The 22,167-nt window shown below is 67.7% G+C and overlaps 1 protein-coding gene across 1 annotated transcript; it reads left to right on the top strand.

Moving 5' to 3' along the window:
* Positions 1 to 318: 318 nt before the first annotated feature.
* Positions 319 to 18,070, top strand: FAM20C (FAM20C golgi associated secretory pathway kinase). The gene is made up of 10 exons (XM_070063936.2): positions 319 to 1,319; positions 2,608 to 2,786; positions 7,884 to 7,962; positions 14,373 to 14,465; positions 15,431 to 15,546; positions 15,854 to 16,034; positions 16,299 to 16,408; positions 16,528 to 16,609; positions 16,942 to 17,001; positions 17,408 to 18,070. Exons 1-10 carry the CDS (start codon positions 829 to 831, stop codon positions 17,655 to 17,657), a joined length of 1,641 nt encoding a protein of 546 aa, XP_069920037.1. The 5' UTR covers positions 319 to 828; the 3' UTR covers positions 17,658 to 18,070.
* Positions 18,071 to 22,167: the final 4,097 nt, after the last annotated feature.

The following is a 22,167-nucleotide window of genomic DNA, read 5'->3' on the forward strand; positions in this document are numbered from 1 at the left end:
GCTTGGCCCGGGTCCCGGCCCTCGGCCCCTCTGGGTTGGAGCGGTCCCGGGAGACGCCTCCCAGAGCGCGCGGCCCCCGTCGCCTCCGCCGTCCCCTCCGCCTGCCCGGCGAGCCTCGGGCGGAAGGCGCCCTCTCCTCCGCCGGCCGGAGCTGCAGAGGCGACGCGGGGCGCGGCCGAGGGGAGGAGAGAGCCGAGAGAGCCGAGCGAGCCGAGCGAGCCGAGCGCCCGCCCGGCCGTGACTCGCGGGGCGGTGGCTCCGCCAATCTGCGGGCGCTGACGCGAGGGGCGGCTCCGCGGCGCTCGGATATCTGCCCAGCCCGGGCGCGGGGCGCCGGGAGGCTCGCGGTGCGGGCTGTGCTCAGGGTCGCCGCTGCACCTGCCCCGGGCCTCGCCGGCCCTGCTCTCGGCCGCAGCGGCGCGGAGCCCAGCCCTGCCAGGGGAGCCGCCTGTGCTCCGCCCCACCAGGCCAGCACCCGGCGCAGCCCGCCGAGAGGACAGCGCCGAGGATCGGGCCGCTCCCGGGCGGGGATGGGCCGCTGCGTCGGACCCCAGCGCGTCCGATGAGCCCGGCCACCGCCCGGGAGACCCGCGCCGGCCGCCGTGCTCGCTGCGCCTCGCCCGGCTGCGCCCCCTGCCCCTCGCCTCGCCGCTCCCCGCGTCCCCAGCTCCAGCTGCCGAGGGCGCGGCCGCTCCGGAGAGGCCGAGAGGGGCCGGCCCGAGATGGCCCAGAGACCCGGCGCTCTGGCGGGCGCCCCGCACGCTGTCCAGGCGCCGGACGGACCTTGACCCGCAGAGGCAACGCTAGAGGGGCACGGGCGGCGCCGCCATGAAGATGATCCTGGTGCGCAGGTTCCGCGTGCTAATCTTGGTGCTGTTCCTGGCGGCCTGCGCGCTGCACCTCGCGCTGGACCTGCTGCCCAGGCTGGAGCGGCGCGCGCGGCCCGCGGCGGAGCCTGGCTGCTCCTGCGCGCAGCCGGCGGCGGACGCGGCGCCCGGCTGGACCAAGCACACGCTGCGCATTCTGCAGGATTTCAGCTCCGAGCCCGCCTCCAATCTCACGTCCCACTCCCGGGAGAAGCTGCCGGCTGCCCCCGACCCCGCCGAGCGCGCCCCGCGGCCCCGCGGCCCCGCGCCACGGCAGCTGCTGCCGCGGTCGGCCCCAGCGCCGGGCCCGAGCGCCGCGGGCTCCCTGCTGGCCCGGCTGTTCCAGCACCCGCTCTACCGGGTGGCGGTGCCGCCGCTGACGGAGGACGACGTCCTCTTCAACCTCAACAGCGACATCAGGTTCAACCCCAAGGCAGCCGGGAGCCCGGGCTGGTGAGTGGGCCGCGCAAGGTGGCTGGGGGTGGGGCCCGGGGTCCTGGCCCCGAAGCCCGCCGCGCCCCCTTGGAGAAGGCAGCTCCCAGAATGCGGAGTGGGGGGCGCCGTGTGGGCGGGGCACTGCCTTTGTCTCAGTGAGGGCCCTTCTAAGTGGCTGCTGGCCATGCCCTGAGGCCAGGAGCCAGGGGCACTTACCGGTCCCTGTGCAGTAAAGACCCAAATCCACTTCCCCACTACCAATGAAGGAGCTGTGTAGGGGTGGGAGCGCCAGGCCTCAGACCCTCGGCCTTGTTATTCTAGCTGGGCACCCCCATGAAGGCCTGGATGAGCCCACAGCAGAGACCAAAACCAGCAGAGCAGCAAGGGGGCTCAGCAAAGGGACCACGGCCGCCTCCATCGCCCCAAAGCCCCCTCCCCCTGCCCTTCCCTGCGCCCCACTGGGCAAAATAAGTAGATGCATGGCCAGAGCGGTGAAATATTAACCAGAACAAACAGCACCTGCCGAAGGCCACCCAGCAACGCGGAGATGCCAGCCCTCCGGAACATCCCCCCAGCGCCCGGCCAGGCCCCGCGTCCTCGGCACGGCCTCTGAGCTCTGTCACCTGAGCCCGTCCAGGGAAATCCCAAGCAACCTGGGACTCCATGCAGCAGCCCAGGCCTGTGTCTGCCACAGCAGGCCTTGGGGAGGGCTCTGGTCCCTCACAGGCCAGACACTGGGGCTGAAGGGGCCTCACCCACAGAAGTGTTAGAGCTACGGTGCTCCACCTCGCCCTGCAGGCGATCACGCAGACAGGGGGGCTGTGCTTCCTGCAGGGGCCCCTAGGCCCGAGAGGCAGAGGCCAGCCCGCCTGGGCCCAGGCCCTCTGTGGGAGCGGCTGCCTCTTCCCCACCTAAGACGGCTCTGATTAAAATCACATTTAGCCTCTTGCATCATCTCTACCCCTGCCCTGGTTGCTGGGACAAAAGCAGGGAGCGGGGGAAGGTGGCTGACAGCCTGGGGGGGGTCTGTGAGTTTGTGCTCCGGGCAGAGGCTGTGTCCTCTGCTCCCAGGGGCAGGGGCAGCGGCACCCGGGCCCCCACCCCGCTGACGTCACCCCTGGCGGGCCCAGCCTCGCTGTAGTTACAGCCGTCTGGGGCGCCAAGGTAGCCGGGAATTACGGGCCCTCAGGGCTGTGATTAGTGGCGGGACAGCAGCCCCCAGGAAAGTGCAGGGCTGCAGGTTTTGGGGCGGGGCTCTCCGCACCCCCACGCTCACCTGACAGCTGTGGTTCTCTTCCTTCCCCAGGCCGCAGGAAGGGACTGTGGGGGAAGAATTCCTGCCCACCGGGCTGGCGGCCGTGGAGCCCTACCCCAACTGGCTCAAGTTCCACATTGGCATCAACCGCTACGAGCTGTACTCCAGGCACAACCCAGCCATCGAGGCCCTGCTGCAGGACCTCAGCTCCCAGAAGATAACCAGCGTGGGTAGGTGCCCTGGCGCCACGTGGGGCCCGGTGCCCCTGGGCTCGGCGTCCGGCACGCGTGCCCCTGGTGTCACGTGTGGGCATGCAGTCCACGTTCTCAGAGTCACGCGTGACGGTGGTGCACATGCCCTCAGTATCACGTGACGGCCGTGCGCTCAGCGTCACGCCTGGCCACAATGCACGTGGCCTCGGCATCCTGTGTCATCACGGTGCGCATGTTCTCAGTGTCACAGGAGGGCCGTGGTGTGCCGGCCTTCTGCGCCACATGTGGCCGAGGGGCAGGTGCCCCCATGTCGTGAGGTGGCCATGTGTTAGGGCTGCGTGGATCTGGGCAGCCTCTCCCGTTGCCTGCCCGAGCTGCGGGGCCTCTGTGGGCAGGGCAGGGGCCTGGGCACCCTTGTGGCGGAATTGCTTTCCCTCTGCAGGATGAGCAAGCCAGGGGACGCCCCATCAGGAGTGGAGCAGCAGCCGTGGCAGGGCAGCCCCCTCCCAGAGCTGCCTGGAGGGGTCTCTGCTCTTCTGCACCCAGCCAGGCCCAGGGGAGACTCGGTCTCTGGAGCCGCTGTCTACAGAGCTCAGCCAGCAGCCCCTGCGAGTCCCGTCGGCAGGACGGGGCCAGGGCACCCCCCATCCAGGGCGCGGTGCTTTGAAGGCGGCATCTCCACGCCTGCAATCCGCGGATTCAGACACAAAAGGGGTCGCGTTACCGATTTCGGGAACATGAGTCGGCTGCAGGTTCCGAGCGGGGGTTCCGGCCGCGGTCCCTGGCCGCAGGCAGCTGCTGGTGGAGCTCCAGGAGGCAGTGGGGGTGGGCTGAGGCCCTGGGTGTGGTGCAGGGAGGCGGCGAGGACCCATGGGTGGTTCTGGGTGTGTGCCTGGAGGGACAGAGTCACGGTGCAGCTGCTGAAGTGGGTGGCAGTGCCCAGGCAGGGCTCCTCCTTAGGGGCTGTGTTTGCCTCTTCTGCCTGGTGCTGTCTGCTGGGCACTCACCTGGCCACGGGGACACCAGAACCTGCCACTCTTCCTGCCCCAGGGCGCTGGCCCCAGGGTGACGTCCTTCCTCCCCACCCCGGCTGCCTGCGACCAGCTGCACCCTGCTCTGCTCCTTGCAGGGCCCACCCTCCTTGGAGCGGGCGAGTTGAGGACAGAGGGGACCTTAGCAAGAGCTGCTCTCCGCACAGAAGCAAGGGGGCACAGGCAGCCAGGGGCCTGGCCCAGCAGCTGGGCTCGGCGGAGCCCATGGCGGGTGCACAGGGACAAGAGTTGGGGTGCAGAGGGAAAAGTGGGGTGCACGAGGAGGTAGGGGTGCAGATGGGGTACACAGGAAGTGAGGGCTCTGGGAGGTGATGGGCTGTGCACAGGGTTGAGAGTTGTGGGTGCACAGGGAGACTGGGGTACAGGGAGGGTGGGCTCCGGGAAGTGCTGCTGTTACCCGAAGGGGCCTGTCCTCTGTGGGCTGTGACACAGGTGTTGCTGGCTAAGGGACACCGCCAAACGGGGTGGGCCGGTGCGTGGGGCCAACGCATCAGTGAGTCCCCTGTGCCAGCAACTGCTACAGCTGCCCCCCTGCACCAAGGCAGCGGCAGGCTGCACAGCCCCTCAGTGGGCAGTCCCTGGGACCTGGCAGCCTCCCCACACGCTGGGTGCCTGCTCTGGACGAAAGTTCAGGGAGTTCTGTGTCCAGGAGCTCAGAGAGCAGCTCAGGAAGAGGCCCGGGTCTCGGTGCCTCGCAGGCCCTTTGCTCACCTTGGCCTGGGGGGGGGGGGAGGGGTGTGGTCCTGCACCACAGTCCAGCTCTGCCCAGGCCAAGGCATGCCAGTGGGGTAGTGGGGTGGACAGAGTCCACTACCAGGGCTGTGGCTTAGCAGGAAGTCACTGTAGTCCCATCTGTGGGCCCCACCACCACCACCACGCTGGTTCTGATGCAGTTGCCTACGGATGGGGCTGTGGAGCCCGGGGTGGGACAGAGCCCAGCAGCCCAGCCCCAGCCCGGCATGTGTCGGAGGGGGATCCAGGTGGGAGGGGGGATGCTGGCCGGGGGCAGCCACGAGGCCTGGCTCACCTGCTGCCCGGCCAGGATGACTCTGGACGCGTGGATTAACCGCTAACGCCCCTGGCTTCTCACCCTGTGTCCTCTAACGATCTGAAATGAGGCCACACCTCCCCACCCGGGTGCACCTGTAGCAGAGCGCAGGGATGAACCCCGGCCTCGCTCTCTCCCAGGGAGGAGTGGTTGCATCCAGAGCGAACGCCCCACGTGCCCAGAATCTACCGCCCTGAGGCTTTCTGAGAAGCAGCGGGCAAGGACCCCTGCCCCGAGGGGTTGGTCAGAGGCTCACAGGAGCACGTGCCAGGGAGCTGGGCCGTGCAGCTATCAGGTGCCGCCACCCCCCCCAGCAGCCTATGGCCGGCAGGCACCTGCACCTTTTGGGGTCTCAGAACCTGGGGATGCTTACAGGGGGTCATGCCTGTGAAAGCAACGGCCTCTCCTCCTGGGGTGGGGGGCGCGCCAGCCAGTCCTTGCCTGTGAGCACAGCATGGCCCCGCCACGATGGGTGTCCTGCTCCCTGACTCAGAGCCCTGCGCCCCTGGACAGCGGCTGCCTGCCCTGGGAGCCTGGCACTGCTGAGACCTGCAGCAAGGTGAACCCGCCCCCCCTCCCCCGTTCTGCAGCCAAGGAGACTGAGGCTCGCTCAGGGGCAGCAGCTCCTGGCCCTGGCCCTGCAGTCCCCTCCCTGCCATCCATCCCCTGGGCGGTCACTTTAGTCTCCAGGCGTCCATCTCACTCATGAACGTGAGGCTGGAGATGCCGTGGATGGGAGAGCGGGGTCTGCCCACTCTCCCGCTGGTCAGAACCGCACAATCCGATTCCCGAGACACTGTGTGGCCAGCAGAGGTTACTAGTGGCTGGCTCCTGGGTAGCGGCCATGGCTGTGTGGAAGGAGGCAGTGAGCTCTTCCCAGCTCAGCCTGCAATGGGCTCACGCCCGGCTCAGCTGGGGATGATCTTGTTGACGTGCGTGATCGCAGGAGCAGAGATGACGCAATATCCGCCCTGTACCTGGGTTTCCTTGGAAAGAGGAAGAGGAGGTCCCGCTGTCCTGGGCCTGGGCAGCAAAGTGAGGGTGGCACAGGGAGGACCAGGTCTCAATGGGCTCTGGGGCCAATCGTCGTGAGCCTCCCCGACCGAAGTGCTGCCCGTGGGCACCCAGAGGGCAGTGCTGGCCCCAGGTAGGCCACCTTTGCTGATGGCCACTGCCACGGGTCCCACACCCAGAGGGAGAAGTGAAGGCGTCGGGAAGCCTGGGTCACCCCCAGGACCCTGCATGTCCCGCACGCGTCCCCTGCATGTCCGACAGAGCAGCCTTGTGCAGCTGGGGCCGGCCGGGGGGCATGGCCATGCTGCTGCCTGCGTCCTTCCGGCCACAGGTCACATGGCCTCCACTGCTGTGGCTTTGGGGAGCATGGAACAGCGCCTACCCCCTCCACTGCCCAGGCTGGGGGCAGGAGTCCCCAAGGGCAGCATGTGCTGGGCGGCCGGGGGCAGCCCCCTTGGCCTCCTCCATCCGGCCCATGCGTTGCTCAAAACACAAATGGGTCCTGCTGCCCACAGGGAACCAGAGCCAGGCAGTGCCTCTGTGCCCAGGAGCCCCATATCTGCCCCCTGCCCTCCACACGGAGGGCTCCAAGCTGCTCCTGTCTGGGAGTCTGGGAATTCCCAGGTGACCGGGGTCCCCAGGGGAGCCGCTGTCGCTCCCTTACATGCGACGTGCGTCTTCCCAACAGAAGGTCCCAAGACCTCCCTCGTGCTGTGTGGTGCTCTGGGGGAGGGGCACTGCATCCGGGGGCCATGGTGGTTCACACATGTGGCTGGCAGGAGTGCCGTTCACCACGTGCAGTGACGCATGTCGGGGGACACGGAGCTGCACGTCGGGTTGCCTCATGGGCGGTGGGCCAGGAGGGGTGTTCTTTGGCAGCAGTCCCGTATATTGGGGGCGCGAGGCCTGGGGTGTGCCCTGATGTCACGACTCGGAGGGGTGTGTGCGAGACCAGCCCTGACCCAGCCGGGCCTCCTGCACCCCCCACGGTTGCCCCCACGCTGAGGCTCCATGGGCCCCTCCCCGTCGGGCAATTTCCCGAGCCGTGACCTCCCCCACTCCCAGGAAGAGATCCAGGCTACTTGGTGCCCTCCTGGTGCCGGGACACCACCCCCCCCCCGGCAGGCTGGGTGGGGCCTCCCAGGCAGGTTCCGGCGGTGCACCTAGCCGGCCGGTGATGCCGTGGGGGCCCAGGCAGCGGGAGGCCCGCAGGGGACTTGGACGCCCTTCACTTTATCATCATTGATTTGTCACACGGGGAGGAGCCCGAGGCGGGGAGATGGCAGTGCCTCCAGGACCCAGCAAATGTGTGCCACGCAGGCCCTGTGAGCGCCGCTATCCCCCACCAGCCAGGGGAGGAGGACCGGGTCCAGGGCCTCGGGCAGCTGCGCGGAACAGGGACCTCCACTGGGCTTCAGGAGCCACCGAGTTCGTCTTCCTCTCTCTCCATCCCCGTGGAAACTCAGCCGCCGCCCACGTAGACTCGGCGGCGTCGGCGAGGACAGATTGAAGCTTGCAGTGACCACCAAGGCCCACCCCACTGCGCCCGTCCACACACACCGCCTTCTAAGGGCCCGCGTGTTCACACTCACAGTCCAGCCTCTCCCCGGGCAGGAAACCCCAGCCGTCCCCGTCCTCTCGGGAACCTCCGGCGCTCTGGGCCTGGAGGCAGCCAGCGTGGAGCAGTGCTGCCAGACTTCCACAGCCCCAGTCCCCATGCGGCCGTGGGAGCTGTTCCTGGGGCTGGGGGGGGGGGTCAGGCTGAGGGGCTCAGGCTCCCGAGCCCTGGGTGCCCTGCCTGGTCTGAGGCAGGGGCAGCCCTCCACCCGGGGGGTCAGAGCCCGCCTGGCTCGGACTCCTGGACAGCAGAGGAGTTGGGGCAGCGAGACCAGGCTTGGTTGCACCAGGATCCGGTGCGATGTGGGGACCCCCCGCTTGCTGTTGGGGTTGCAGGGTCTGAGGCCGCCAGTGACCCTGTCTGTCTCTCTCCCTGCTCTGCAGCCATGAAGTCGGGGGGCACGCAGCTCAAGCTCGTCATGACGCTGCAGAACTACGGACAGGCGCTGTTCAAGCCCATGAAGTGAGTGGGGGCTGCCGATGGGCGGGGCGGGACCCGGTCCTCCAGGGACACCGCCCCCTCCCGCCTGAGGCCTGGGCAGCAGCTCTCCCCTGGGTCTTCCAGGTCCTGCGGTCTCCGCCTGGCCATTCTTCCCGCTACCCAGGCTCCCAGCAGCAGGAGGGGGCCCGGGTTCCCAAAGCGCTTCATCTAGGAAGCCGGTCGGGCTGGCTCGGACCCACTGCCTGCAGTTTGCCGGACGTGGGCATTCGCCAGGGCCTGAGCCTTGGGAGGAAGGTGGGGAGGGGGCACGTGGAAGCCAGACCACCCAGCTTGGGTGCTCAGGGCTTGGGAGCCAAGTGGCTCAGCCGTTGGTGCTGCTGCCACCTGTGGCCATCTTCACAGCAGTGAGCTTCCCTGTGGTGCGGGCATGGGTGGGGACTGCAAGTACTGGGGTGGCTGTGGGCAGATACTAGCTGAGGGTATGGGTAGCTGATGGCCCCAGCAGGTATTTTTACAGACTCACAGCCACAGGAGAGGAGGCTGGGCTCAGGAGGGCTCCACACAAGCAGGGAGCAGCCCAGGCCAGCCTGTGGTCAGGGTGCCTGCTTTGGGGGCTGGGTCCTTGGTGCTTGGTCGCGGGGGCTTCTCCCGGGCGGGAAACATCTGGAGGTACGGGTGGTGAGGCCTGGAGTCCTGTGTTTGTTGCGTTTGCTGCTAGGCTGGGCTCCGGTCCCAGGGCAGGGTTCCCACCCTGGGTCCCCGCCCAGCCTTCCCTCCTCCGTCCTGGACAGGCCCTGACCCAGCAGTGATGGGCCCTGCAGACTACGGCGCCGCCCCCTGCTCCTGGTGTCACCGCCCCTGTTCCCAGCACCACCCCCTGCCCCCGGCACGGCCCCCCCTTTCCTCCGGGAGAGCAGATCTGTCAGTGAGTGTGTGCACGCATGCGCATCTCCCAAAAACCCGGGGCGGGGGGATTCCTCACAGCCAAGATGGGGTGGTGCAGGCTCAGGGGAGCCGGCTCAGCCTGGCCTCACCCTCACAGCCTAGGGGATGGTTGGGGGGCCAGGTACCCTCCGAGAAGGGGCACTGGAGGCCCCCTGCTCCGTGCACAGGGACAAGGCAGGTTCTGGTGGTTTGGGGTGGGGGGGGGGGTCCTGCAGCTCCCGCCAGCCTCTTGTGGGTCCGCCAAGCCCAGCAGGCACCTGGCTCAGCCTCTGTTACCCACCCGGGCTTCCCATCTGTGAGGGGCAACAGGCAGCCAGAGCTGGGGCCCTGAACCCCCGCACTTCCCCCCTCCCCGGGAGGACCAGGAACGCAGAGTCCCGCCTGGCAGGGACCGAGGCCCCAGATGTAAGTGGCCCCTGGCAGCGGCCCACTTGTGAGCCACCAGGGACAGCTGGACATCAGTTCAGCCCAGGGCTCAGGGCGGGAGGAGGGAGGCCGCGACTTGTTCCACATGGGCCTCTGTTCTGTGCGTGTCCAGCGCCACAGGCTGCCCTGTGCAAGGTGGGGGGGCTCACAAAACAAACTCCAGGACCACCCCCTGGAGCCACTGGCCATCCAGATGCAAACTGGGAAGGTGCTAGTGGGCACGGACTCAGCTCCACCGGGGCCACTGGCATGGACCACGCTCCTGCATGCGGGCACCCGAGGCCTAGGGCTGGCCCTGGACCGCATGACACCACGCCCACGGAATCCGGGGGCCGGCCCAACTGCTGTCCACTGCCCTGGACTCCCAGAACTGGCCCGACACAGGCCTGGGAGCGAGCGCTCGGGCTGGGGGGCGGGCAGCAGACGCTGCAAGGAGACCTCGTGCCCAGGGCTGTGTGTGGCCGGGAGAAGGAAGGGGCCTTGGCGGGTGCGGGGGCTGTCTGAGCCGTTGCTCCTCGGACCGGGACGAGGGGGAAGGAGGGCATTCTGAGGGCCAGGGAGCGGGTTCTGGATTTGCCACTCACTCATAAATCCTTCTCGTTCTTCTCTCCACGGCGCCTTCCCCCAGGGCAAACATTGCTCAATCCCCATCACCGCCCGCCCGGGAGCCAGCAGAGGCCTGGGCCTGGCTGGAGTGGACAAGGACCCTTTTGTGTCCACGGGACCTGGGTGGCCTCCAAGCCTGCTCCCTACCCTGGCTGAGGCTGGGGTAGGGCCGCCTGGCTCCCACAGGCCCCAGCGTTCTCCCGGGACCCTGAGTCAGACTTGGATCTGCCTGGGCTGCCCGGGGCCCCACCCGAAGTCGCCAGGCCCCAAGCAGGGCAGGGACCCCTTGCGAGTCCCAGCAGCAGTGGCCTGGGACAGCGGGGACAGTGTGTGGGGAGGGGGACAGGGAGGGGCTGGGCAGCGCTCTGGACCCGCGTGGCTGCTCCAGGGCTTAGGCAGCAGGGACAGCTTGGAGTGGCCGGAACCTGGGGCCTAGTGAGGGGAGCCCGAAGGCCTCAGCCACTGGCCGAGGGCCACTGAGCAGCAGTGGCGAGGGCTGGGTGTGGCAGCGGGGCGCGTGCCTGGTCCAGCGCTGGCCATGACCATAGGAAACATCTCAGAAGCTGACTCTCAGCTTCTCCCCGAGCTGGGTCCCGTGAGCCCTGGAGAGAGGAGCCGACTGCTCTGGCGCCGGCACCGAGAGCAGCCGCAGCTGAGGACAGGCGGCCCCGGGGGACCGGGCCAGGGTTTGCTAGGGCTCCGAGACCCTGGGGCCCAGACCCCAGTGGGGTGGGGACAGGGTCTGTGTGCCATTCGTGTGTGGCATGTGTGTGCACACGTTTGTGGGCATGGGTGTGTATGTGGCTGGGGGCACGCACATGTAGGGGGTGTAGGTAGGTCCAGGTCCCGGGCTGTGATCCTGCTAATGAACCCAGCAGGCAAGCTCACGTCTGGAGTACCTGTCACCCTGTCACCCAACTGGATGCAACTCCAGGCCTCTGGCCTGTCTTGCCCAGCCCCGACTGCGGTGGTAACCATGAGGGAAGCTTGCAGGAGGTGCCGAGCAATGCCAAACCCAGAGCTGGGGACAGGGACGGTTCTGGGTTAGAAATGGCGCCCCAAGATCCTCCCCCAAGAAGTTGCTCCCCTTCCAGAACCCGCGCCTCTGAAAACCTGGAATTAAGCAGCTTAATATATCCCGATGATGACAGGTGCTGTCTGCTCGTGAGTGACAGCAAGGCTGGGCCCGCACCGCACACGCCTGCCTCCAGCAGGGATGTCTCTCACCGGCACCCACGCCGAGATCAGCCCCGGCAAGGGGCAGGGTCACCCTCGGCTTGCCAGGCCCTCCTGGGTTGTGTGTTAACGGTCCACGCCGAGGGGCATCACAGGGCCGGCGGGGCCCCTCAGGAGGAGGTGGAGGGGGCAGGGTGTGAAACGCGAGGAGGGGCTGCACAGGAGCCCAGCAAACTCGGGTGTGTTCCAGGCTTGGGCGCCGAGACGGCAGAGGGCGCCGGGCCTGGAAGCAGCCTCGCTGCCTGCTGCTGAGCCAGTGGCCTCGTGCAGGCTGTGAGCTCCTCGTGGGGCCCCGGGTCTTGGAGGTGCACGCCCTCTGGTTCTGAGGCCGTCACGGGTCTGGGGACACAGGCACCTCCCAGCCAACCCCCAGAGGAGCTGTCGTCTGTGTTGCCTGCCCAGCCCGGCCAGAGGGTCCCTGCCAGCGTGTCCTGGGGCCGCTGCCACACACGACCAGACCAGCGCATCACTCCCCAGCATCCTCGGGGGCACCTCCATTTCCCCCGCTTCTGGGGGTGCTGCATCCCTGGCCACGGCCCCTCCCTCCACGAGACGCTCCCCTCTCGGGTCTCCCCTCAAGGTCACTGCTGTCACATCTGTGGGACAGCCGGCAGCCATGCGGACGAGTTGGGGGCCGTTAGACAGCCCCATTGCTTCCTGCTTGGGTGGGGGCAGGGACAGGTGCACTGGCCAACCTTGGCTGGTTTCCGTAAAGTCTCTGCCTGGGCCACAGAGGGTCCGTGGGCCGCCTGCCTGTGCCCTCTGCTTGGTCTCCTGTTTCAGACACCCGCCTGGGACACCCCCCCCCCGCCCCCTACATCAGCCCACCCCGCCCTTGAGCTGCCCTTCACACCTGGGCACGCCTTCTTCCAGGACTCCCTGGAGAGGTGACCCTGCCCAGCCGGCCCACCCCCAGCCTGGCACGGTGGACACAGTACTTTTCCAAACGTCTCCACAGGGGCTGAGTAGGGAGTGGTCAGGGGGTCCACTGCAGGCTTCCCGAGCCCACGAGGCCTCAGGGAGGGCCATGGACGCAGACCCCCTCATCCCCACTCCAGACTCGGGGGCTGTGCTGGGAGTGGCTCTGGGAGCCAGAGGGGGGCAGCCCAGGCATGACATGGACAGCAGGAACTGCTCCCAGCCAGGTCACAGGCACCTCGAGGAAGTACCCGACCCTTCCTGGAGTAGCAGGGCCAGGAGCCACCAGAGCCCAGGCGTGTGGCCTGTTGGGGATAGGGGTGGGGTGGGGTGACAAGGGACCAAGGAACCAGGTCAGGGGTGGCCACTTCAGACCTCAGGGCACTTGAGGGGGGCGTGGAGGCCACAGGGGGACTTGCACCCCACCCTGTCCCTGTCCATGCATCTGTTACGGGAATCGTCCTGAACAAGGGCTCCACCCCCCCTCCCCAGCCAGGCCCTGGCGTCCGGCAGACAGTGCAGCAGTGCCAACCCCCCAGGGAGGGAGCCTGGCTCTGCCCAGGCTGCCAGGCAAGGCCCCAGGGGCCAGAAGGGACAAGGAAGTCCAGGTGCAGGGGCCGGTGGCCAGAACCCTGTGTGCCCGGAGCAAAGCTGTGGGAGCCAGTGCCAGCCGACCCAATCAGCACCCCTGGCTCTGGGCCTGTTCCCCAGTCCTTGGGCGGCCACTTCCCTGCAGCCCACTGTGGGGACTTGGCTCAGCCCCGGGGCTGGTACAGTTCCCACCCTGGGCTCCGTGCTAGAGCTGGACCGATGGCCCGGGCTGAAGATGGGCGCGGCTGCCGGGAGGCCCAGTCACGGCCGGTGGGTGTGTTCTTTTGAGCCTCTCTAGCCTCCATACCCGGGCCCTGGCCTGGGGAAAGAGCCCCCTCCCCCAGAACCTGCAGAGCCTGTGCCTACCCAAGTGTGCACACAGCTGTGCGAGGGGACAACATGTGTGCAGGCGTGTATCAGAGGCCTCAGGATCCCCGTGTCGGTGTGAAGCCGGCAGCAGGGACGGCCTCCCTGGTCTGCATCCTGCTTTTCATGCTGACAAAGTCCTGGGCCGGTGGATTTTGCTGGAAGGCATCCGTGCTGAGGACAGTGGTAGCGCGGGGGAGGGGCGGGGGCTGCCACGAACCTCGGGGCTCTGCTCCAGCATCTCCTGCCCGGCTGCCGGCTCCTGTCTCTGGGGGAGGTGTGTGACAGCAGCCGCACCAGGCCAGCAGGGCCGTGGCGTGGACGCCCTGCTGCTACCTCTGCCCCCGCAGCGCATTTTTCAGTAGCTGGGGTGGTGGCAGGGAGCCGCAGGCCTCCCGGGGTTCCCAGCCACTGCCCTGTTCTGGGACGCAGCCATAGAATCGCAGAAAAGGCTGCCGGCACCCAGCGCCCTGCACCGTCCCCAGGAAGGTGGGGTGGAGTGGAGAGAAGCCGGCCTCGTGAGACACGGGAACGGCTGCCCCCTGTGGCACGGCCACCACTGCTGTTGCCCAGCCCCCGTGCTGCAGCAGGGCTCCCGCTGACCTCAGCGCACAGGTGCAGGCAGGGACGCAGGCCAGGTCCTCGCGGCAGGGGGCCGGGCTGTGTCCACGCGAGGCCCAGCTCTGCTCGCCGGTGCTGGAGCAGGGCTCTGGCATTTGAGCCTGGTCCGTTCTTGCTGGGTTGAGGCGGGTCCTGGGTCCCAGGCCCCGGGTAGGGACGCTCTTGCCCTCCCAGGCTGCGGTGGCACTGGCCAGGACCCACAAGAGCCCTGGGAAGGGCCCTGCCTTCTCAGCAGCCTACAGAACATTCCAGAGGCTGAGATAGGGAGACTTGGTGTTTGCAGAGCACGGCTGACCCACAGAGGCAGTCAGGTGTGGCTTTGTCCCCGGCTGGGCAGGGGGCCAATGTCGAGCCAGGGAGAGGCGAAGCCGGGGCCAGGGGCTGTGCAGGTGCACACGGCCAGCCGCCGCACCTGCCCCGGGCCCAGGGAAGCCCCCAGTCCATCCTGAGCAGCGAGGGGTCTGGCCTGCTCCCGGAGCCTGTGCCCCCCCCGCCCACGCGCCCCTCAGCCCGCCAGCTCTGTGGGTAGTGGTGTGGCCCGGGGTGGACTCAGATACTGAGTGACCGGCTCCCAGGAGAGCCCGGCGTCCACCGAGGCTGTCGAGCTGTGGGGTCAGGAAGGTGGCGCTGGGGCAGACGACACACTTGGGTCTCAGTTCCTGGATTCGTCCTGGCCCAGCGGCTCTCGGGGACAAAGCCTGTGTTTGCTTCACTTCCTGCAGGCAAACCAGGGAGCAGGAGACGCCCCCCGACTTCTTTTACTTCTCTGACTACGAGAGGCACAACGCAGAGATCGCCGCCTTCCACCTGGACAGGTGAGCCCCTGCACCTGTCTCCGCTCCCCCACAGAGCAGCAGCCAGGCCGCAGCACACACGGAGCCACAGCCGCCCACACAGCAGGTGCACGCGATCACTTCTGCCTTCCTGCGCTCAGAGGTCACGGCCCCCAGCCCTGTTCTTTCAGCCACCCGATGAGAGGGGGTGGTCCAGCCACGGGGCGCCTGGAACCAGTCCCTGTGCAGCTGTTACAGGCGGGCTGTCATGGGACTCAAGGAGCATCATGGGGAAACCAAAGCCAACTTCCTGGAGAGGCGGCGTTTGTGGAGAGCACCGGGAGACCCCGAGGTCGGCTGGGTCCTGCGGCACAGCCCTGACCCTGCAGAACGAGGGGTCACCTCCCCTTGGCCCTTGCTGCTGGGGCGGCTGTCATGGCCCCGTGCCTTGGAGGGGCCGTGCACCAGCTGCCCGAGCTCAGCCTCAGGGGGTCCAGATGCTCAGAGCCCCTGCCTGGCAGTGGCGGGGGAGGGGGCGGGGGTACTCGGGTCTCAGCCTGAGTAGTGAGCGCAGAGCTCCCGCACACCACGTGCTCAGCCACAACCACCAGTCCCAGACCTGGCCTTCTCACACAGGGCCAAGGGGCGGCCACAGCAGGAGGCCGCTGCCTGGCCTTGGGCCCTGCTCACGGTGGGGGCATTGGGGGGCACGAGCCACAGCTGCCCTGCTCCCCTCGCCCACAGGACGGCTTCACGGGTGGTCGCCACGCAGTGGTGCCGAGGCCTCCAGGGAGAGCGGTTTGTTCAGTTTAGTTCGTTTTAAATTTGGCCCTGGAACCAGGGTGCACTGGGCAGACTGACGCCCTGCAGGGGCAGCATGGCCAGCTCCAGTCCCGTGGGGTCCATCTCCGTGCACCACACACAGGGCTGCAGGTGGGCTGGGGGTGGGGGAGCAGTCCACCCTGCTGGGCCACGGAGTTCCTGAGCGCCCCTGCCCCCCCCCCCAGGATCCTGGACTTCCGCCGGGTGCCACCCGTGGCTGGCAGGGTGGTCAACATGACCAGGGAGATCCGGGACGTCACGCGGGACAAGAAGCTGTGGAGGACATTCTTCACCTCGCCAGGTAGAGGCCAGGCGGCACCCTGCCCCTGTGCCCAGGACTCGCCCAGCGCCATTGAGTGGTGGCACTGGGCGCCTGCGTCTCGGGGGGTCTGTACCCTGTGGCCATGCGGAGCTGCACGAGGCGTTTAGGACCCCATGCGGTGGCACTCGGCGTGGGGGGGCCGGCAGCTCGGCTGTGCCGTGGGCTGCCGGGCGTGGCTGACGTCCCAGCCCTGAGAAGCTCCAGGACGCCAGGGTGGGCCACAGGTGGCCACGGACGCCGCCACAGACAAGCTGGCCGGTAACCAGCCCCGCCCCTCTCCCGCCAGCCAACAACATCTGCTTCTACGGGGAGTGTTCCTACTACTGCTCCACGGAGCACGCCCTGTGCGGGAAGCCAGACCAGATCGAGGGGTCCCTGGCGGCCTTCCTGCCCGACCTGTCCCTGGCTAAGAGGAAGACGTGGCGGAACCCCTGGCGGCGCTCCTACCACAAACGCAAGAAGGCAGAGTGAGTGCAGCGGTCGCGTGGCGTCGGGGGCTCACAGGGGCTCCCCCGGGGCCCGCAGGGTGGGGCTCTCCTCGGCTCTTCCCTCCACTCCGCTGGGCCCTGGAGGGGGATGGGGCGGGGGCAGGTGCACATCCAGGTGGGAGGCGGCCCCTGCAGGGCTGGACAGGGCCCTCCCTCCTGGGAGCACAGCATCCCGGCACCAGCTTCCTCCCTGGCCGCCCGCTGCCCTGAGCCCTCACTGTGCGTCCATGCTGGGCCCCACAGGTGGGAGGTGGACCCCGACTACTGCGAGGAGGTGAAGCAGACGCCGCCCTACGACAGCAGCCAGCGCATCCTGGACATCATGGACATGACCATCTTCGACTTCCTCATGGGTAGGCCCGGGCCCCTCGCTGCCCAGGGCTGGTCCGAGATGCAGCCTCGCGGTCTCAGCCGGGGTGGGGGGCAGTGTGGGGGGTCCGCCTGAGGTGCCACCGTGCCTGCTGCCCCACAGGGAACATGGACCGCCACCACTACGAGACTTTTGAGAAGTTCGGGAACGAGACATTCCTCATCCACCTGGACAACGGCCGGGGGTGAGTCTGCTCTGCCCTCGGGCCCAGGACGGGGGAGGGCGCTCCCCCCGGCCACATCACCCGATTCTCACACCGACTCTGAGAGCCTCCTGCTGGCCTGGGCGAGCTGAGGCCCAGCAGCGGAGACACAGGGCAGAGGGAAGGGGTGGGGCAGTGCGGGCCAGGGGACCTGGCTCCCTCGAGGGCCCACACGGGGCCCACGGCTCAGCGGGGCCGGCTCTAGGGGTCCTGCTGCCGAATCCCGGCTCGCTGTCCCTCCTGATGCCCAGGGCCAGGCCGCACTGCCCGGCCTCCGCCCCCCTCCCCCCTCAGTGACGTCCTCTCGCCCGCAGGTTCGGGAAGCACTCGCACGACGAGCTTTCCATCCTGGTGCCGCTGCAGCAGTGTTGCAGGTACAGCCCCGCCCCTCAGAGCTTCCCCCAAGACCACCCCCCAGCCTGGCTCTGCCTAGGGGTGGGGGCCACCGGGCAGCCCCACAGTGTCTACTGCCGAGCCACATCGGGACCAGCTCCTGGGCAAGAGGCTGATCCGGCTGCACAGGCCCCTGCAAGGCGGGACCCTCAGCCACGTGCAGCTCAGAGGCAGGGGCATGGGGGGGCGGGGGCATGGGGGGTATGGGGGGACATGGCGGGGCAGGGGCTACCCAGGGTCCCACAGCCCAAGGACTGACGGGCGTCTGATCCAGCCGCCCTCCCACCTCTGGCGGTCTCCTCCCCCTGTGTATCTCTCTCCCGTCCCCCTCGGCCGGCAGTCTCGGGGCCACCCTGGCCCAGTGCCCAGGTGTCCCCTCTCCCTCAGGATCAGGAAGTCCACCTATCTGCGGCTGCAGCTGCTGGCCAAGGAGGAGTTCAAGCTGAGCCTGCTGATGGCGGAGTCGCTACAGCGCGACCAGGTGGCACCCGTGCTGTACCAGCTGCACCTGGAAGCCCTGGACCGGCGGCTGCGCCTGGTGCTGCGGACCGTGCAGGACTGCATTGAGAAGGACGGGCTGCCCAGCGTGGTGGAGGAGGACCTGGGCCCCGAGCACAGAGCTGCCCCCGAGAGGTAGTGACCGGCGCCATGGGTCCGGCGAGCGCAGACGCTGGCCGCGGCCCTGCCAGGACTGGGGAGGCAGCGCTGCCCAGGTCCCGGGCCGCGGTTCCCTCCGTGTCCATCTGCGGTGCTTGGAGAGACTGCCGAGCTGGCCGTGGGCAGGTCCACTCGGGGGCCGCGCACTCCGCACCCAGCTCCAGTGAAGCTTGTCCCCAGCCCGGGCCTCAGCGCCCACGTGGCGGGGCTCCTCATGGCGGACAGACGGACAGATGCTCTCGGGGCGACCCATGTCCATCCCGCGTGGTGCCCGTGCCCCCGCTCGCCCTGGACGTTGGGGTAGACGCAGCCCGAGCTGGAGGCTTGCTCGGCCGCGTTGCCGGGGAACGGTTTGCAATACGGTAAACACGCAATAAAAACTCGGCACACGCACCTGCGGCCTCCTGGGCAGGGCCCCCACCCTGGCACGCACCCGGCTGTCCGTCACAGGAGCCAGCCTCCAAGCCGGGTGTGGGCGAGCTCGCGGAAGGTGAGGGCATGGGGGGCTTTCCAGGCCAGGCCTGGCTCCTGAGGCTGGGCTCCATCTGCACAGCCTGGCACAGCTGGGAGATACCAGGCCCTGCCTGCCGCTGGCCAGAGGCCTGGGACCCAGCCCAGCTTGGACACTGGGGGCTCTGCCTCTGCCCCAGGGAGGGCAGGAGCTGCTCCTACGAGGTGGGGTCTGTGCTCAGCTCCACCTGGGGCCCTGAGGCTGGGAGGGAGGGAGCCCTCAGCTCCTGCCACAGCCACGCCGGGGCCAGAAACCTGGGAGCCTGGAGGGTTCAGCTCCCCCGCCAACCCTGCGGTGCCCAGGACACGGAGAGAAAGAGACGTGACGATGACAGGTGCCTCCTTCCTGTCTCGCCCCAGGCTCAGCCCCCGCTGTGACTCGGGTGCCTGGGCCCCCTGCGCTGCTCTGGGGGGCTCTGATGCCCCCACCTCCCCTTACTCTCAGGGGAGGAGGCTGCGGGGGAGGGCAGGCCAGGCCTCTGGGGCCAGCTGTGCCTACAGCCCTGCGGGGCACAGAGGCAGAGCCACCTGCCCAGCAACGGCCCAGCCTGCACCTGCAAAGGTGTCTGGGCCCCCACTCAGGTGCTGGAGTGCGGCACATAGGCGTCGACCTCAGGCTGGGTCCAGGATCACACAGCCCAAGGTCTAAGCCCCCTAGCAAGCCCTCTGTCCACTCCCCACCAGTCCAGCTGACTCACACGGGTGCAGTGAGCCAGGTGGGGCAGCTGGCACAGGCACAGGCGACGGGACATGGATGGGGAGGGGCCCCGGACTCACAAGTCCGACCCCAGTGTGGCTGTTTGGAGTGTAAGTGAGGCCTTTGGACCAGACCTCAATCCAGCCTGCAGGGAGGCAAAGTGCGGCTGGGGCTGATGTCCACACCGCTCGAGCTCCCCCTGCTGACCGTGCACGGCCAGCACAGACAGCCCCAGGAGAGCTCACAGCTGGGAGCCACGTGCAGGAAGGCCAGCAGAGGGGCTGAGGGGTGTGGACCCTGGAGGACCAGGGGCTCCCACACATCCACGCACAGAAGAGGAATCACAAAGAGCAAACTCGGAGCTGAACCCGAGGACGACTTCCTAAGACAGGGCTGGGGGATAGCAAAGGCAAAACAGGGGCGGCCACACAGCCAACGGGGGAGACAGCGCGGGGAGGGGGCTTTGCCGGAGGAGGGAAAGAGGGGGGGAGTGTACGTTGTATGGGACTGGGAGCCCCATATGTGGTGTCGTCTATACTGCAGGCTGCACTGTGTGTGTAGCATGGAGGGGTGGAGAGTTGGCCGGAACCAAGAGCAGGGGGCCCTACCCCCACCCCAGCAGGAAAATAAAAGCAAACTCATGCATGCAGAAAGACACACTTGTGCCCCGACGACACAGCTTGTGGAACAGGCAGCTGGGGGTGAGGCCGGGACACACCTGGTCCTGCCCTCTCCCCCTCCCCAGGATGCCAGAGCCACAGCAAGCCGGACTGCCTGGCCCTGCAGGGGGCCTGCCCAGCCACACCTGCTTGCTCACCTGGACACGCAGGCCCCCAGGGCGCCCCACCCTAAGTCCCCAAGTGGAGGCTGTGGCAGGAGCCTGGGTGGTGCCCGGGCACAGGTGCGTGCTGTTCTGCCCCCCAAGTGCCCCAGCTGACCCCAGTAAAGCTAAGGACGACCCTCAGTGCCCTTCCTGGGGGCCCCATGACCCCCAGCGTGGCCTGGACCACGGCAGGGGGAGGCTGGCCTGCCCAGGTGGGGTCAGTGGAGGCGGATGCAGCTCAGAGCTTGGTCAGAATTCCAGAGCCCCTGGGGAAGGGGGGCCCTGTTCTGTATGGCTGCGCTGTCCCCTGCATCCCGGGATGGACGGTGGGCTCACGGCTTCATCCTGAGGCAGCCCCTGGGTACGTGGGGAGGGGGCCAGCTGCCAGGCTCACGCCTGTGTGGTCCCCATGGTCACTGGCTCCTAGGCTCCCTCTGGCTGGATGCCTGCTGGGACTGGGCCTCTGGCGCCACCTGGAGGAGCTCCAGGGGAAGGCGAGGGCTGGACCGCAGCTAGGGTCGGCTGGACCTGAAACCCCAAGCCGGGCAGCCTGCTTCTCCCTCCTCCGCTGACCCTGGGCCATCTCCAAACCCGGGCAGCTGGACTCGGCAACACGCGAGCTCATGACAAGGGCCACATGTGGCTCGGCACACCAGCACACATGTGCACACTCACGCCTTCAGGCGAGATGGCCGTGTTCACCTGGAGGCAGAAGTCACGGGAATTTCCAGAAAGCATGGTCTGTGCAGGGCCACAGGCCCACGGCACAGCCCCTACCCAGAGCTCCCTGCCCGCCCCCCACCCCCTCCCGCCTGCCTTTCTTTCCTTCGTTCCGTCTGAGCACGGCTAGAATGTTCCATCTGTCAGTGGTTCCCTGTCACCTGCTGGGTCCACCCCACCTGCCCCTGTTTTCTCAAGCCCACTCCCCAGGCCACACCACACACACCGATGTGCAGCCTGCGGTGTAGACGGCACCACACACGGGGTTCCCAGGCCCACACCTGCACTGACCATGCAGCCTGCAGTGTAGACGGCACCACACACGGGGTTCCCAGGCCCACACCTGCACTGACCATGCAGCCTGCAGTGTAGACAGCACCACACACGGGGTTCCCAGGCCCACACCTGCACTGACCATGCAGCCTGCAGTGTAGACGGCACCACACACGGGGTTCCCAGGCCCACACCTGCACTGACCATGCAGCCTGCGGTATAGACGGCACCACACATGGGTTCCCAGGCCCACACATGCACTGACCATGCAGCCTGCGGTGTAGACGGCACCACACATGGGTTCCCAGGCCCACACACGCACCAACTATACAGCCTGTGGTGTAAACCGCACCACACACAGAGTTCCCAGGCCCACACCTGCACTGACTGTTGGAACAAGGACATAAGCCTCAGCCATTCTCGCTCACTGCCCAAGGGGGGCAACACGAATTTATCCCCGGTCCCTGAATCTCAGTTACGTGCACCCCACACCGTCCTCACACCCCAGGCCCACATCCCTGCCCAGGTATGGAGGCCCGGTGGCCCCATGAGACCAGCTCCAAGGGAACCCCCCTCCGCCTGCTGCTCCCACCCCCGCCCCCCAGCCCACCTATGATATAAAAAGGCCAGGCCCCCGGGGTCAGGGCCTCCCACCGCGTGTTCCCTCAGCATGCCTGCCGGCAGCCATCACCCACCCCTGCGGGTTTATTCTGAGTAAGTTAGGTCTGGCTGTAGATGCGTGTCCTGCCTCCCCACCCCACCCCACCCCCCGTTCTGTACCCTTTCTCCTACCATCCCGGTGCCCCCGTGTGAGGGCGACAGAGGACCCAGCTTTTGGCCGCGAGCCCAGACTCCCTTCACGCTTCTTCCAGACCCTGGGCTTCGCTGCAAATTCATTTTCCTTTCAAGACAGAGACCGTGGACTCATGGAACCTCTGACCAGGGCAACTCTGGTGAGGCGCGAACTTCCCCAGCTGAAAACCGGATCCCCACGGCCCGCAGGGCACCCTAGAGCCCACCTCCCTTTCCATCTTCACTTCTGCCTGGCTTCTCGGGGTGGGGGGTGCGACTTCCAGGATTCCCCCGGCTTCCTCCTTGGAGTGACCCGGACGGGCCTGGGAGACACTCCTCCAACCACCTCCCGTAGAGTCGAGAACAGCCTCGATTTCTCACTCCAAACGCACTCTCTTCCCCACCAATACATAGCCAGAGTCCTCTGCCGGACCACACCGCTGCGCCCAACATCGGACCTCATTCAGGACCCGTCGGACAGGTCAGAGGCCTCCAAGCGCACTGGGTGTCCACCCCTGACTGGCTCATTCCCCTCTGGGGCCTGGGCGTTTGCCTCTGACCGGCTTGTTCCCCTCGCGGGGTCCAGGCATTTGCCCTCTGACCGGCTCGTTCCCCTCGCGGGGCCTGGGTGTCCAGTCGGTTTCCCTCGCTCAGAACCAGGACGCTGGTCTACAC

This window comes from Oryctolagus cuniculus, chromosome 19 (assembly GCF_051225735.1).
Source record: "Oryctolagus cuniculus isolate XC-2025 breed Fujian yellow rabbit chromosome 19, ASM5122573v1, whole genome shotgun sequence".
NCBI lineage: Eukaryota > Metazoa > Chordata > Mammalia > Lagomorpha > Leporidae > Oryctolagus > Oryctolagus cuniculus.